Here is a 16,813-nt window from a genome sequence, read left to right on the forward strand (position 1 = left end):
GTTTATTGGAAGTCTCCAGTTTGCGGAGAGCTGGGATGTTGCAAATCCAGAGCCAGATTATCTTGCGTTGACGTAGGCATCTCAGTGGCCATTAATTGTCCACCTGTGTCTGACCTCACACCCTTGAAATGAGTGGGGGATTGATGGGAGATGCCATTATGTATATATGTTTCTCATACTGGTTAATAATAAAGCACTGTTGGCCAATAGGAAAGGAAGATAGGAGGGACTAGGAGACAAGGAGGAAATAGGAAGTAGTAGGGAGGAGTCAAGATGGAGAGTCTGGAGAAAGCAGTATGCCGCCGGCTCCCCGGTAAGAGAAATACGTAGATCAGCAGAAATGGGTTAATACTTAAGACAGAGCTAGCTGATAAGAAAGTAGTAACTGGCCAACAGTATAATATCTAATACAGAGTCTCTGTGTATTATTTGGGGCTGGCGCGGCGGCGGGACAAGGCTGGCGGCAGGCAGAAAAACAATACTCGTTACAGGGGATATCCTTCAGGGATGTATTAGCAGACACCTATCATCATCCAACCCCAAGACTAAGAATGTTATGGATAGCATCTGAGGCTTGTAGCAGCCATTTCACTCTATCTAACCTGCTTGATGTTCCCACAATATATTTTGTTGTTTGTTTGTTTGTTTTGAGACACAGTCTCACTATGTAGCTTCAGCTGGCCTGGAACTCACTATGTAGACCAGGCTGGCCCCAACTCAGACATCCTCCTGCATCTTCCTCCCAAGTGCTGGGATTAAAGGGGTGGGCCATCATGCCTGGCCCATCAATATATTTTTTTAAAGTGTCTTGATTTATAACTTTTTCTGTATGCCACTATAAAAACTTCATGAAACTATTACCACACTGAAACACAGTATTTGGGGTGACCTGAATCTGTGTTCTTAGACCACAGTCACTCGTAACTGGCTCTAGAATACATTCTATCTTTGGGAAGAGTTGCATTTTTGTGTCAAGTAAATATTTCTAAGTGGGACTTGTGATTGACTAGTTACAGAGATGACAGTCAGTGGTTCACATGTCACCCTGGGGCTGAAAAGAATAAAAGTTATGCTAATCTAGTTCATAATAGCCATGGAAAGAACAAGTAACAAGACATAGTTTCTAAGATGCATAGTAGAAGGGCAAAGGCCAGAGCAGAGCCCCGAGGCTGCCAGCGCAGCAGCACCACCTTTGGCTCTTTCAGGAAAGTGGCTAAGAAGAGCCTTTGCTCACACATGACTGACGGCAGAGAGGCAGAATTCACTTCCCAGTCCCCTGTGCTTGCTGCATGTATCAGTGTCCCCCCAAATAAAGGGCCACTGGAAACCACACTGAGAAGACCAGCAGTGTTGCCAAATCATCCACAAGTCACTTTCATGGCTGTGGCTAGGTTCAAAATCAAAAGAATCCCCAGAGATCAGTGGGTGCCAGGCCTTCACCAAAAGAAGCACTGTATTCAGATCATCGACATAGCTCTCTGCTTGCATTCTTAGAGTATCATTATACTACAAGGGGAAAGCCCACGATAATAAATCCCCAAGAACACTTGAAGATATTCTACAAAAAATAACACTTCATTATTGTAATTACTTAGCAGAATGAAAGACCCTGGTGCTTAAATATATTTGACCAACTATAAAGAGCTATAGGAACTTATATATTTTAGACATTAAATTAGTGCTTTTTTGATGATTAATTAATTAGAAAATGGGGTTGACTTGTTTTTCATTTGTTTGTTTTGAGATAGAGTCTCCCCATATAGCCCTGGATGTCCTGGAACTCACTATGTAGACCAGGATGGCCTCAAACTCAGAGATACATCTGCTTTTGCCTTTCTGAGTGCCTGGATTAAAGGGAAAAAAATGGTTCTAACGTAACCAGGGTCCTCTGCTGGAGCTCTGCCAAAGGAGAGACATTCTCAGGAGGCACCATTTCGCCTCTCTCTGTGGCTATCCAGCTTACCCCTTTTCACTTGTAGTATCAGTGTGTCCAACAGGCATTCAGGAAAATAGTCTGGCTTCTAAAGAAATGACTTCCAACTCTATACCTATGTAAAGAATGGGACTCAAGGGAAAAGAATCTGCCAGCCTGGGAATGAGTCAGGGACCTTACAATTCACTTCACCAAACAAGCAATTCTTTTCTCTTTCAAAACTGGAGGTGTTTATGAACTCATTTTCTGGGACTGGAAAGATGGCTCAATGGTTAAGAGTACTGCATAAAGCAACCACATGGTGGCCCATAACCATCTGTGACTGTAGTTCCAGGGAACATTACACCCTTTTCTGGCCTTCAAGGACATCAAGCACATACATGATGTACATAACATACATTCAGGCAGAACTCTCGAATATATAAAAAAAAACAGTTTAAATCTTAAAGACATCATGTAAAGCCCCTGTGCTGGTTACTATTTTTGTCAAGTTGACACAAGTTGGGGACATCTGGAAAGACAAAACTTCAACTGAGAAAATGCTTCCATCAGATTGGCCTATAGACTTCTCAGTCTATGAGACATTTTCTCAATTAATGATGGGGATTGGGGAAGGGGGGTCCAGACTACTTTGGGCAGTGCCACCCTTGGGCAGGTGGTGCTGGGTTGTATAAGAAAGCAGGCTAGCAAACCATGAGGTTTGCTAGTAACAGCTTCCTCCGTGACCTCTAATTCAGTTCCTACCTCCAGGTCCCTGCCCAGTTTCAGTCCTTGCCTTAGTTCCCCCTAATGACGGACTGCGGTTTGGAGATGTAACCAGGCAAACTCTTTCCTCCCCGGGTTGCTTTTTGTCATGGTGTTTTATCAAAGCAGTAGAAAGCAAGCCAAGACAAACATTTCTCTCAAACTTGACTTGCACAAAAACTCTCTAAAGAAATAGAGGCAACTTGGGGCCCAGACCCACTTTCCCCAGGAGAGGAGCAGGGAGCATGTCTTAGAATTATATTGACTCATGTTTGTCCCCAACCTTCTGTAACTCTGAGACAGTCACAACTCAGCAGGGAGGAAGTTACATTTCTTTCTGTCCCCAATTCACTCAAATTTTAAATGAATCTATTTTTCTGTTTCCTAATTTCTTCTGAAATATAGAGAAAAGGAGGTTTCCCTGGCTAACACAAATGATGCCACCCCGAAGTTGATGAAGGACTGCATGAAATACAACGCCCCCCATCTACTGAACTCATCCTTACCAGCCAAGCCTGGCATAGGGGACAGACAGGAAGTAGGAGGCAGAGGGGCTGGAGACATGCTTTAGAGGAGTCTGTGAGCTGCCAGAAAACATCATCCTCAGGTTCCTTTCCAGGTTCTGGTACATAAAGGTTACGGACTCCTAAAACAAAAGGTTATTTTAGATGTGTGAAGATTCATGGCATTGTCAACAGGAGCCATGGGACTCTGGCAAATAAAATGAGTTCTAACAAGGGCTGACAAATAAAACATCCATCCGTTTCAGTGTGCTAGCTTAGGCCAAGCAATAGGGACAGCGGAGTCCCACTAAGATAGCTGGATGTTGCCTGAGATGATGGGCTACCAGGGAAGAATCAACTAGGATTTCCTCATAACTAACAGTCTGCACTGATTTGAAGATTTGAAGATTCAACCCCCACAAAGTTTTTTTCTCTTTTCAGATAGCATCACACTGCAAGGCATTGCTGGTCTAGGACTCACTGCATAGACCATGCTGACTCAGCTTCCCAAGTTCTGGGGCTCAAGGCATGCCTGGAAAATAACAATTTTTATAGACCAAATTTTTAGGAAAGGCAAGCCTGGTCAATCTAGAGCTGGAATTATGTTTGAACTAGATGGTTCATTTTTCTCAAACAAATGAACTGGAACAACACCAGGATTCTAAAAATTTCTACCCTCTAAGCCAGGGGTTCTCAACCTGTGGATCGAGACCCCCATTATCAAACCTCTATTTCCAAAACTATTTGCATTAAGAGCCATAATAGTAGCAAAATTAGTTAGGAAGTAGCAACTAAATATGGTTGGCGGTGGTCACCACACACATGAGGAACTGTATTAAAGGGTTGCAGCATTAGAAAGGTTGAGAACCCCTGCTCTGAGACACACCCACACTGAGGTGCTCACCATTTGCTTTGACTCTCAGCTGCCTAAGGAACAGGAGAGGTCCTTCACAGAGCTGGAGGTCTATGCCAGGAAACCTGGGGACAGCTGGCCACCAAACTTGGAATTCTAAACTGTTGTTTACATTTATTTAGTATTTCTTTCCCTTCTCCCCCCCACCCTGGGGACAACATCTCATTCCTTAGCCTAGGCTAGCCTCAACTCACAGCAGTCCTTCTGCCTCAGCATCCTAAGTAGTGGGATCACCAGTGTGGGGACCACCAGTAGGATCCGTGTAGAGCTTCCCAATTGTCTTGAAGTTCTGGCTGCAAAGATGTAAGCACAAACTGGAGCAGTCCTTAGCAAGCCAATAAACACTGGATCCATCCAGGTTAAGGGAACACATTTCTAATTCTGCCAAAAGGTGACATAAGACCAAAGAAGACATCCTAGGCCCCAGCAGAGAACAATAAAGCAGATCCCGCTGAGAACATGGAAGCAGGCCAGCCAGCCCAGGCTCGGGAGAAACATTTGTGTAAGGACCTCCAGGTAGGCAACATGTCTTCTATCTTCCCTGCTACCATCCCACCAGCAGGCTGTACACAAACTGGAGCCCAGCTCTGGCTTGCACAGTCATGCAAAAACAAACAAACAAACAAAAAACAAAAAAAACCCATCATCTATTATAAGGTATCAACCCTCAGGACAGACACGGGAATACCAAGTCTCTGAGTCATTTATCTTCATTGCTTTGGAATCACCCGGGAGATAAAGCTTTGGATGCATTTATCAGGGCATTTCCAGGGAGGGTTAGCCAGGGAAGGAAGATCTACTCTGAATGTGGGCAGTACTGTCCTATCCACTGAGGACCCAGACTGAATAAAAAGGAGGAAGTGAACTGAGCGCCGGCAGCCCTGCCCTCTGCTTTCCTCTCAGACTGTGAAGTGAGCAACCAGCCTCACACGTCCACTACACAAGCTGCCATGATCCCCTCACTACGATGAACCTCTCAAACAGTGAATGAAAATAAACCTTTCTTTCCTCCAGCTGCCTTTTTCAGGTATTTACCCCAGCAAAAAAGAAAAATAACAAATGCAGTCCCTACCCTGCCCCCTTATACATTTTCCTCCAAAAAATTTCCAGACTCAGAACCAATTACAGAACTTGTGGAGTCCAGTGCAAAAACAACACTCAGAGGCTTTTGCTTACCAGCTAGCAAGGGTTTTAAAGCCATGGCAGCATAGTAGGAGACTATGGGCCTTTTATCAAACCCAGAGAGGCACCCTCCCTTGTGACCGTGCAGGGTGACCTCCAGGAAGCTGTCCCTGCCACAGCCCTTGCCCTGCTCATGGTGCGTCTAAACCCTCTGGTCTTGAGAACAACCACAACCCAGCACCTACTTATTTCCAAGTCCTGCAGTAGTCACATCTCTCTGTCCTGGGTTCCAAGCAAATAAAGTACTTGAGTCTCCAAACATCCTCAAGCATCCTCCAACCATCTTTCGCTGGTGAAGTGCTATTCACTCTAGAGTTTCCCTCAGTGCCACCCCTTCATGATGCCTTCAGCAATGGTTTCTGAGGTAAAAATTACCTCTCTGCTCCGTCCCACCAACACACCAAAGCTGTCATCACATTCTACTCACATAATAGCTGTTGTTGCTCCTGTTGCTCCTATTAGGCCACATTTTCCCACTTTCATCTTCATCCCCATAGTAATGTGACTTTAAAGATGGCCCCATTGGATGGGGACATGGTGACACATGCCTATAATACCAGTACTCAGAAGGCTGAGACAGGAGGATCATGATTGCAAAGAGTTTGAGGCCAATCTTAACTATGATGTGAGAATTTTTGTCTGGGGGGAAAATGACCCTATAGATATATTTCACACACGATGGCATCTGTCAGCATGGGGCTATGTAGGAAGCCTTCAATGTAGCAAGCACACTTGGCTATGGTCAAAGCAGGACTGGTCTAGATGCCCAAAGTTCCTTTGACTGGCACACATTTATGCCTTAGGGCATCTCTGGAATACATCGCATTTGGAAGTCCAAGGACATTTGCTGGCCTAGCACAAACCCAGACAACTGTATGATCAGCAACACACAGGGACTCTACAAGCAAGCTGTCCTAAGAAGTGTTCCGCCCTCCTTCATTGATAACAGGAAGTTCTCACCGGGGCCCAAGAGCCTGTGCTGTAGAACACGCCTCTTTCTGTGTAGTTCAGGTTTTTCCTGATATCTTTACTTATGAACACGGTCAGATTCCTGTGAAAATCATTTTTCTGCACTTTTGAACTGTTGAAAAGAGAGAGGAATAAAATATTCAAACCCAAAAAGGCTACCAGCCCCTTGAGTTACTGAGTTGAAGGTACACGTGTTAATACTGCCTGATGAAGATACACACACATTAACACTGCCTGAGATACTGGGATTTTAACATCCAGAAGTTGAAGAGACGGCAAACATAACTTTAGCAAAACCTTTGCTCCATGAAATCTTTTGGTAAGTATATTTCTAAGTCTTAGAAGTCAGCCCTTATAAAACTTGATGTTGCTGAGGCTATGGGTATAGCAGAATGTGTGCCTAGCATATGCATGAATGGGTTCAAACCCCAGCACCAGAAAGAAAAAAAGAAAATGTACTATTTGGCAACAAAGGCTTGGTAAACCCTTCCTTCATCTTTTAATTCTCTTGATGCATTAAAATCCTTAGGATGTTTTACAGTAAAGCCCTCACTTTAGTATCTAGAATATTTAAGGGCTTTGCTCTCATATGCTTCAATGGTTCTTCAAAGGAACTCTGCTGGGCCCTGGTTGTGCCACTATGCTACATTCCCAGAGCAGCCAGCCCTTCTCTTTCCAAGGTTCAGCAATATTTACAAATGGCATGTTCAGTGCTCAGCCATCTGTCAGGCCACATGCTCTGAGTTCCCGGTACAATGACTATTTCCAAGTACTTTTATTATTTATGCTATTGTTTTGTTTCATTCACAACGGATGGTATTCCTATCTATTGATAACATCATAAAATGGAGGCTGGTTCTTGGCTCAAGCAGGAGACACCAGCTCTAACAGCATCAATCAGGACTTCTGGGTTATTCCTCAAAAACGCCCACTTCTTCCCACCTTGTGAATGAAATGCCTTGAGTCTGGGGAAGGTCCGTAAGTCACAATAATGGTGATAATCAATTAGGATAGCAATGACCACTTAGTGAACAGCTGGCTGCATGCCTCTGCCTTATGCCCACTATCATTTGTAGCCCACGTCTCTATTCTAGGTCCCTAGATGAGTTTTTGCACTGTCAGAAGGAAGAGCTGTAGTTCAAAAACATTTGCTAATGTGTTAAAGCTCACCCAGTTGTAAATGGCTCAACTAGAATTGGACCTTGTCTAGCTGTCTGAAGACCCCTTGGTCAACCCTCTCTCAGCCCTTCTTGAGGAGGCATTTATCTGATACAAATGACTCTGGATCCACTTACCTGAGGGTGTGGTTCCTCCGGCCATCACATGAGATGAACAGAGGGTTCTCAGGCAGGTGGCAGTCACTGGGAAGCATAATTTTGACAGGGAATCAGTGATGCATTTTAAACCATTCTTGTCACTAGAAGTCCAATGCACCATCTTTTGTGCCCCAGAGCCACATTTAAACCCCTCTCAAAGGCCATTCAGATAGACAGCCCATGTCTTTCTGGCCAAGCCCTCCTCTGCCCTCCTGGCTTCCCTGCCATACTTACATGCAAACATGAAATGCCCAGAGTCTGAAAACATGATACAAAATGGGTCCCAATTACAGCACCTTTGCCCGGTTACACCAAAAAAAATCTACAGTGTTCAGTTTCATTCCCTTACAAAACTCTACAGATTCAGCAACTAAATAGGAAACCAAGTTTCTCTTTTACAAGTAAGACCACTTTGGAAAATGTAAGGGACGACCTCATTCAATGAGAGACTTCATAGGAGTGGGATGGACATTGTGGGAGGAGCAGGCCTTTGGAGGGAATTCACAGAGGCCACTGGAGGGGACTGGGAGAAGCAGGAAGGCTCTACAGCAAGGGAAAAGCAGGTGCTGCTGGACAGTGCGGGGAGGCGCTGAGAGCAAGCTTTCCCCAAGGCTCCGTCAGAGTCCCTCTTAGGCCACACCTTCGTCCATTCCACCAACTGAGCTACATCCCAGGCCCCCTCCCCTTTTGGAGGATTTCATTGTATAAAGTGACTGGTTTCATGATGTCACGTTAATTCACATATATCATGTACTGAGATCATAATCAGCATCCCATTTCCCTTTCCCCCACTTCCCTTCTCCCCTGTCACAAACTCTGCTTCTCTTCCTAATAGTTTATGGTGTGTATTCTATCTCAGTTCTACATGTGACAGAAAATTTGACACTTTGAGTCTGCCTTATTTTGGTTAATATGGTCATCTTCAGTTCCATTTCCCTACCGATGCTACAATTCCATCCTTCCTGCTGAGTGACACTTTCTCTATCCACCGTGCCAAGTCTGCATGGAGGAAAGCGCTTTCTCTTTGAATCCTCTTTGTCCCACGGCTGGGAGTCAGAAGGCAATCTGAAAAGACCAGCACTAAACTCAGCACATTTCTGAGGTGGGCAAAGGTCTGGTTGGGGCATAAGTACCCTTTCTTCAGGAAGCCTATTGTAGGTTTCAAATAAAAATGAGTGTACTTTAAAAGGTAAGTATTCTCTCTCTCTCTCTCTCTCTCTCTGTCTCTCTCTCTTTCTCTCTGGTGTGTGTGTGTGTGTTCCTGTGTACAATCACAATCACTTTGGGAAGTTTTGTGTGTTGGTAAATTAGAATAGAGATATGAACTGTGCTTCTCTGTTGTTTGTTCCTGTCTTTCCTTAGCTATGTACAACTAGACCAAAATCACCCAGAAATGGGACTGGGCTTGTGGACTGCTGCATATGGCAGAGAGGGTGTGGGGAAGAAGTGGAGGTTACTCACTCTACTATGACTGGGCATTCTGAGTTCTGCCAATATAAACTCACCATCCACCTAAAAGCAATCATGATAATGGAGCCAGCACTTATTAAATGCTTTCTGCATTAAACCCTCTGCACAGGGGCTCTCTCTGACTCCTCACACCCTCATAAAGATGGAATGGTGAGTGTCCCCATTTAAAAGGAAATGAAGGCTTAGGAAGGTTTAGCAACTGGTGAAAAAAAAAAACCCCACCCTTTCTACATCTAGGCTGGCTTGCACCCAAAAACTCTCAGACAATCTGGGAAGATGAGTCAGTCAGTTCTTGCAAGGATGAGGACCTGTATTTGATTCCCAGCACCGTTGGCCTGGTATGGTGGCCTAGAGAGTCAGGCCTAGTTTAGTTACCAAATTCCAGATCAATGACAGACTCTGTCTCAAAAACCAAAGTAGAAAGTATTTGAGGAATAGTCCTCTGAATGTACACAGACCCACACACCACACCACCCACACATACACCTCACACCGATACAGAAACTCCACTTAGGGCTTAGGGATCTGACTTGAGATTTTGCTAATTATTAAAATAAGATTTTGGAGCTGGGGAAATCACTCAGAAAGTAAAACACTTGCTATGTAAGTGTAAGGACTAGAGTTTGGTTCCCCAGAACCCACAAAAATGAAAGATGGGCATAGTAGCTAACCTGAAAATTCAGTGTTCAGAAGACGGAGATGGGAGATCTCCAAGTGAGGTAGCTAGTCACACTATCTGCAATAAGGGAGCTTAGAATTCAGCAAGGGACTAAGTCACATGGTATAATAACCAAGGAAGACATCCACATCAACCTCAGATCTCCACATGAATGCATGTGCACACACCTGTAACCATGCGTACACACAGGAAAGCACAAAAAGTCAAATTAAATAGAATTTATACTGGATTGCTAATCCCTACCAATCCATAGGCTGAAATCAATCTTAGCACCAAGGAGAATTTCATTTCAAATCAACACTGTGTAATTATGATTAACAATGTGTGGATACAGCAAAGGTTTTTAAGAACACATCACGTAATCCTTTGCAACTGCAAGTCTGTGGGCCCTCCAACTTATCAACACCCACGCACCCAGTTCCTGACCTGGAACCAGCTCTGGAGAGCAGCTCTGCTCAGAGATCCTGCATCCCCACTGTAAGGAGTATGGTTTTTCCACCTGCCACCCGATCTTTTCCCGCCGCCACACCAGCCCCAAATAACACATCGAGACTCTGTATTTGATATAATTCTGTTGGCCCGTTACTAGTTTCTTATCGGCTAGCTCTGTGTTAATTATTAACCCATTTCTATGTATTTCCACGTGGTCTTACCAGCGAGAGGCAGCTGGTGGTTCTAGTCTCTCCAGACTCTCCATGTTGACCCCTTTACTACTTCCTATTTCCTCCTTGTCTCCTAGTCCCTCCTATATTCCTTTCCTATTGGCCAACAGTGCTTTGTTCATTAACCAGTATGAGAAACATATACAGGATGACATCTCCCATCACCCCACTGCTGGCTGTGCTGGCCCAGCTAAGCTCCAAGTGCCTTCCCTTTTCTGCAGCAGCAGCTGGGCCGGGCTCCCACCCTTCCTACCCCCAGCATCCCAGCCGCTCATCTGGGGCAGCTGTGTGCCCAGAACTGGACCACGTGTGGTTTCTCTGATCAACAGAGACTTCCCAGGGACAGTTAGTTCTTCCTGAAGACTCATTTCCTGTTTGCTCTGATTTTGTTTGGTCTCTAGCTCTGGTCCCGAACAAGACAAATTGAAGGCAGTAAGAGCCCAAAAGGGGCTGGGCAGCAATCCTGCCTATGTTCTCCATCAGAGACAAACAAACCACCCACTGGTGACTTGGTATAGGGGAGATGTGCATGAGATACATCTCAGTAGTCCCAAGGTCTGCCATGTCTGCCAAGTCTGTCTCTCTGTCCTTCTGTCCCTGAAATGTGAGAGGCATTCACCAAGCCAACCAGATGCCACCCCCCTCCCCAGTTAGGTTTTAGAGTTTCCATTGTTTTCTCTGTGAACCAGTTCAGACAACACTTCTGAGTTTGGATGGAGCAAGGCAAAACTCACCTAGTCCCATTCTCCAGCATAAAGCTGGTCAGACGGTAGATGTTTGTGGACCAGAACGCCATGTCATCCAGTCCTCCGAGGAAATACTCTTGGAACTGTTCCACCAGAAATGGGGACTTCAAAGAGTATGTGGAATAGAGCTGCAGCAGGAGGCAGGAGGAGTAAGGCATCACACTGTCTGCACAATCCTTGAGCCAAGATTCAGAAAAAGTAGGTCTTTACCTTGGAAACGGCCAACATCTCCCCATGCCTGCAACACAAACAAGCATCTCCATGAGTTGCACTTTCTATAGAAAAGTGAAGCAAATAATGAAGAGACAGTTCCAGCCATGTGCATCTTCTGTCATGTAACTGCCTTCACGGTGCACCCCTGGAACTAAAGTATGAAAACCCCCATAATTCAGCTACAAACTTCCCTCTGGCTCACACTTACATTTCCAAGAACTGAAGGTATGTGCAGTCAACAATGACTTTTTCGGTGATGACTTTTCGACCATAGAGTTTATCGTAAATTCTCAGGAGATCTTTGATGGGCACGAACCTGAGAAGTGCATTCAAATGAAAGGAAAAGATGCTTGGGTTCTGAAATTGAAGGTGCAGGAACTCCACAAGCTCCTGTTGTCCCATGATTGACTGTATATATCAGATAGTCAACACTCTTTACCAGCATTGGTTATTTAACTCTGCCAATGACACTTGGTGGTTAATACATTATATTCCCATTTTACATAAAAGGAAACTGAGTCATGGAGACAGTAAATAGTTTTCTCAATGATGCTGAAAAAAACAGGTGCTTCATTCCAATGTTTCTGAAAAGACGTTTAAATATCAGAAATTACCAAGTGGAAAAAAGTGTTAAATTTTGTGAATTCAAAGGATCTGTGTGTGTGTGTGTGTGTGTGTGTGTTTGGGGTTTTGAACAGTGTCTTACTCTGTAACCAAGCCTAAACTAGAACTCACTATGTATCCCATGCTGTCCTCAGATTTGCAGTGCTCCTTCTGCCTCAGCCTCCTGAGTGTTGGACTTAAAGGCATGAGCACCAGGTATGGCTAAGTTTAGATGCACAGGAGAAAGCAACAAAACCCTCAGCCCAGACTTTTGGTTCCCAGACATTAATTATTTTAGTTGGAAGGACAGCAGTACCTGTATTTGTAGTGTCATTTTTATTTCAATTTCAAAATCCTCAGAATAAACAAGATTATAACAACTAATAAAATCCAATTTTATAATACGATGAAACAAACAAAAAACAAAAATGAAAAAGAAAGGAGATTTAAAATTTGATTTATGTGTATTTACAAGAAAGAAGGGATTAAGAAACCAATTTTTAGCTTTTAAGAGCACTTATGACCTTCTCAATAAAAATGGCTTAACGGGCAAAAGAAAATAATAAGAATATTTGTTTTAATGAATCACTGAGCTAGCAAGAACATAAAAATAAAAATAAAGCAATTCCAAAGTCCAAATAGAAAGTAGAACCTTTGGATGGCAAGCAAGGAAAGCCAGCTTCACTCTGTTGCCATCTCCCAAACCTCAGAAGGTACAGGATGGGAGCAGGGAGATAAATGTGGATATGGAGCCATTCATTGGAGCCTGCTCGACCTGCTAGGGACCACACCCCTAAAGGAAGCTCCCCTAGTAGCCATCAACTGTCAGCGACTCCTCTGCTATGAGTGGGAGCTCATGCATACCTCCCTCCTCCATGCTGGAATGTTGACTGGCTTGATCTTGTGCAGGCACCCACAGATGCTGTGAGTCTGTGAGTGCATTCTCCCTGAGCAGTCCTCCCATAGATGCTGGGAGTTTGTGAGTGCTTTCTCCCTGAGCAGTCCTCCCATAGATGTTGGGAGTCTGTGAGTGCTTTCGCCCTGAGCAGTCCTCCCCAACCTCTGGCTCTTACAGTCTTTCTACTCCCTCTTGTGAGAAGGTCCCTGAGTCTTGGAGTTGGGTGGTACAAATGTCCCATGTATGAATAGTCACTTCACAGGTGTGTACTCTCTATACTTTGACAAGCTGTCAGTTTCTGTATTAACCATCTACTGCTCAAGCTGCTTTCTGCTGAAGACAGAGCTGTACTATAAGAATCAATAATCTTTTATTAAAATCACAACAAGTGCCTCCTGAAACACATCAACCTAATCCTAAATTTCATCTGAAGGAGCAAAGACAAAAGTATCTTTGAAGAAGAAAGATGATTTGAATGAGACTACCCCCTAAGCTCATATACTTAAATGTTTGGCTCCTACTTGTGCAAAAGCCCACACCAGGCCCAGTGTCTGTCTCCTGTCTCTCTGTATCTCTTTAGCCTTCTGCTTATGGGTAAGATGCAAGCCCTCAGCTACTGCTCCAGCACCATGCCTACCCTCCACTATACTCCCTGCCATGATGGTCATGGACTCTGAAACTGTAAGCAAGCCCCCCATTAAATGCTTTCTTTTATAAGTTACCTTGATCGTGGTGTCTTTTCATAGTAATTCAATGGTTCACTAAGACAGAAGACAAATAGGAAGCTCTGCCCTTATAGAAGCAGACATACAGCAAAGTCATGGGATGGAAAGAACCAGTGTTCCTGAGGGACAGACAGTCACTCAGACCAAAAGAAGAGACAGGAAAGCAGACCAGTGAGGAAAGAGTTGACTATTGAACCATGGTTCTAGAACACTCAGCTACCTCTATAGAAAAAGTAATATTAAATTTATACTTCATCTTATATAAAAATTCCCAGATAAAATAAATGTAGAAAGTATGTCTGCTCTTCCAGGAGACCCAGGTTTGGTTCCAAGCACCAACATCAGACAATTCACAACTGCCTGTAACTCAAGTTACAAGGGATCCAGTCCTCTTATGGTCTCCATTTGTGTGTTACACATATAGGCAAGCAGGCACATACACATAAATAAATGTTTTTTTTTTTTCAAGGGTTTCTCTGCATTGCTTTGGAGCCTGTCTGGAACTCACTCTGTAGACCAGGCTGGCCTCAAACTCACAGATATCTGCCTGCCTCTGCCTCTGCCTCTGCCTCTGCCTCTGCCTCTGCCTCTGCTTCTGCTTCTGCCTCTGCCTCTGCCTCTGCCTCTGCCTCTGCCTCTGCCTCTGCCTCCTGAGTGCTGGGATCAAAGGCCTATGTCACCAATGCCCGGCTTTAAAAAATTACTATTTTTGAAACCATGTTTTAGAAGACTACAGAAGAAAATACTCTCATGCCTTTAAGGTACAATATTTCTTTGAAAAGACATCAGAAGCAAACATAACTAAGCAGAATAGATATAGTCAACTACTGTGGATTAACAAATTCTGTTTGTCATTACCCTATGTGAAAATTTATGCTACAAACTTCACAAAGATAACTGAAGAAATAATTTAACAAAATGATTAGAATTATAAACTATATTTTCAAAACACTAACAAAACCCAGAATTAGTCACGCAGGCCAATAACACAGGCTGAGGAAGGAGGTCACGAGATCAAAACCTGCTTACACTATAAGTGAGTTCAAGGCTAGACTGAGAGGCTCAGTTAGACCCTGTCTCAAATTTTAAACAGTGGGATGAAGGAGAAGGGGAAGGGGAAGGAGGAGGAGAAGAAGAAGAAGCAGCAGCTAAGGACTTTGCTAGTAATAACATGGTTGCCTAGCACAAGGCACTGGGTTCAATACCTAGCACAAGGGTGACATTACAACAAGAAATCAAAAGGACAAACTAATGGGAAAACAAGTTATAAACTTAAAAAAAAAATAGAGCAAACCCAACAAGAGCCCATCATAAATGCCATTTTGGCATCACACATTTAAAAGAACATTGATCTTACCAGCGCCTTGACAGGTAATTAAAATTAAATTCAAATTGGCTCAACACATCTCCTCCTAGGGCAAGAGAAATATATTTACAATCTGTGGGCCAATGACAAGACACTTCTTACACATTCCCACAAGCACATTCCTACAAACCAGACCTTTCCCATAGCTACTCTTTCTCTGTTTTAGGTCTGTCTTGAAGAAAAAAGCTACCTTTTAAAAATCTTAGGTAGTGAAATATATGAATTAAGAATCATTTCCTAGCCCCACATGCTCTCCTCTCCTCCCCTTCTCTTTCTCCCAACTCCCTCTTCACTCACTGCCCCGTCCACTCCCAAAATCCAAATGACTTGACAGATTTTGTTGATCCCTCCTGGAAGGCATCACCCTCCCTGTGGAGAGGGGGTGAGGGGGGATGGGATGGGAGGGAGGGAGAGGGAACGGGGATTGATATGTAAAATAAGAAAAAATAATAAAAAAAGTTAAAAAAAAAAAAAGAATTATTTGCAAAGCCAGGTGTCAGTGGCTCAAGCCTTTAATCCCAGCACTCAGGAGGCAGAGGCACGTGGATCTCTGCCGTGAGTTAGAGGCCACCAGTCTGATCTACAAAGCAAGTTCCAGAACAACCTCCAAAGCAATACAGAGAAACCCTGCCTTGGAAAACCAAAATAAATAAATAAATAAATAAATAAATAAATAAATAAACAAACTAACTAACTAAATAAATAAATAAATAATCATTTGTATAATATAACAATTCTATTTTCTATTGGTTTGTTTATTTTAACAGGGTCTCACTGTGCAGCCCTGGCTGGCCTGGTACTCACTGTGTACTTAATGTTGGCTTTCAACTTGCAAGTATACCTCCTGTCTCACCTTCCCAAGTGCTGGGATTATAGGTGTGTACCACAGCCAGCTTTGAATTTATTTTACTTTAAGGAAAGATAGACCATTTAAGTCCTTTTAAATAAATACTAATGTATATTTAAAGAGAATTACTACAGGAAAAAGAAGAGTTCGCCAAGTGCAAGATAAAACACCTGTGACTCAGGCTAATTTAGCAAATGGATTTTAATCCAATGTATAAGTGAAAAATTTTAAATAAAATTATAAATCAACAACAAAATACATGTTTTAACATGCCCGTTTAGAAATGCTTCTCTGTGTTGAGTGAACTGTATTATATTCTAAATGAACTTTGGCATTACAATTAGAAAACTAATAAAGTATAAGGTTGGCAGGATGGCTCAGGAGATAAAGGCACTTGCTATGCATGCCTGGTGACCTGAGTTCAATTCCCAGAACCCACAGAAAGGAGAAAGGAACCACTCCTTTAAGTGGCCCTTTTACCCTCACACATGCACAATGTGGCTCAATGAGCACACACATCATGCACATGAGAGCACACAGGCTCACGCATGTACACATACACAAGTATCACACTGGTTAAAAAAAAGAGAGAAGTAGGTAGCATATGAAAAAAGTGAATAAACAGTACCAAAATCACCAGCTGAATGAGCCTCGGAGTAAGAGTCATGAAAATCAATCTGAGGAGCAAAGAGAAACATATGGTTATCGTCACAGATTGTGACCTAGAATGTCACCCCAAGCCAGATAAGCTGAGGGGCTGCAGAAGTGCATCTTTGTGGGCTTGATCTTCACACTAACATTCCCCTTTTTGCCTGTGCTGGCCATTAAGTTTGGAAACAAGACTACCACAGACAGACAATTGTGCCTTCCTGGTGGACAATGTCTCCAATGGAGTCCAAGATTACGTGTCCAATAGAATGGAATTAAGAGTGACTAAAGTGGGTGGAGGAGGGTAAGAAGGTACAAATATGAGTGAGGTACACTGATATATGTATGAAAACACCATGATGAAACCCATTATTTTATATGCTAACTAAAAATTCA

At 43.4% G+C, this 16,813-nt stretch overlaps 1 protein-coding gene across 1 annotated transcript in view; it reads right to left on the reverse strand.

Moving 5' to 3' along the window:
• Positions 1-16,813, reverse strand: part of Gpld1 (glycosylphosphatidylinositol specific phospholipase D1) — a 50,356-nt gene that overhangs the window by 19,753 nt on the left and 13,790 nt on the right. The window contains exons 7-14 of the mRNA XM_051194509.1: positions 16,398-16,446; positions 14,914-14,968; positions 11,539-11,646; positions 11,328-11,355; positions 11,106-11,245; positions 7,540-7,605; positions 6,236-6,356; positions 3,184-3,323 (exon numbers count right to left, since the gene is read on the reverse strand). Of these exons, the coding sequence (XP_051050466.1) occupies positions 3,184-3,323; positions 6,236-6,356; positions 7,540-7,605; positions 11,106-11,245; positions 11,328-11,355; positions 11,539-11,646; positions 14,914-14,968; positions 16,398-16,446 (707 nt within the window). The remainder of the gene's footprint in view (positions 1-3,183; positions 3,324-6,235; positions 6,357-7,539; positions 7,606-11,105; positions 11,246-11,327; positions 11,356-11,538; positions 11,647-14,913; positions 14,969-16,397; positions 16,447-16,813) is intronic.

Source organism: Phodopus roborovskii, unplaced genomic scaffold, assembly GCF_943737965.1.
Source record: "Phodopus roborovskii unplaced genomic scaffold, PHOROB, whole genome shotgun sequence".
Classification (NCBI taxonomy): Eukaryota; Metazoa; Chordata; class Mammalia; order Rodentia; family Cricetidae; genus Phodopus; species Phodopus roborovskii.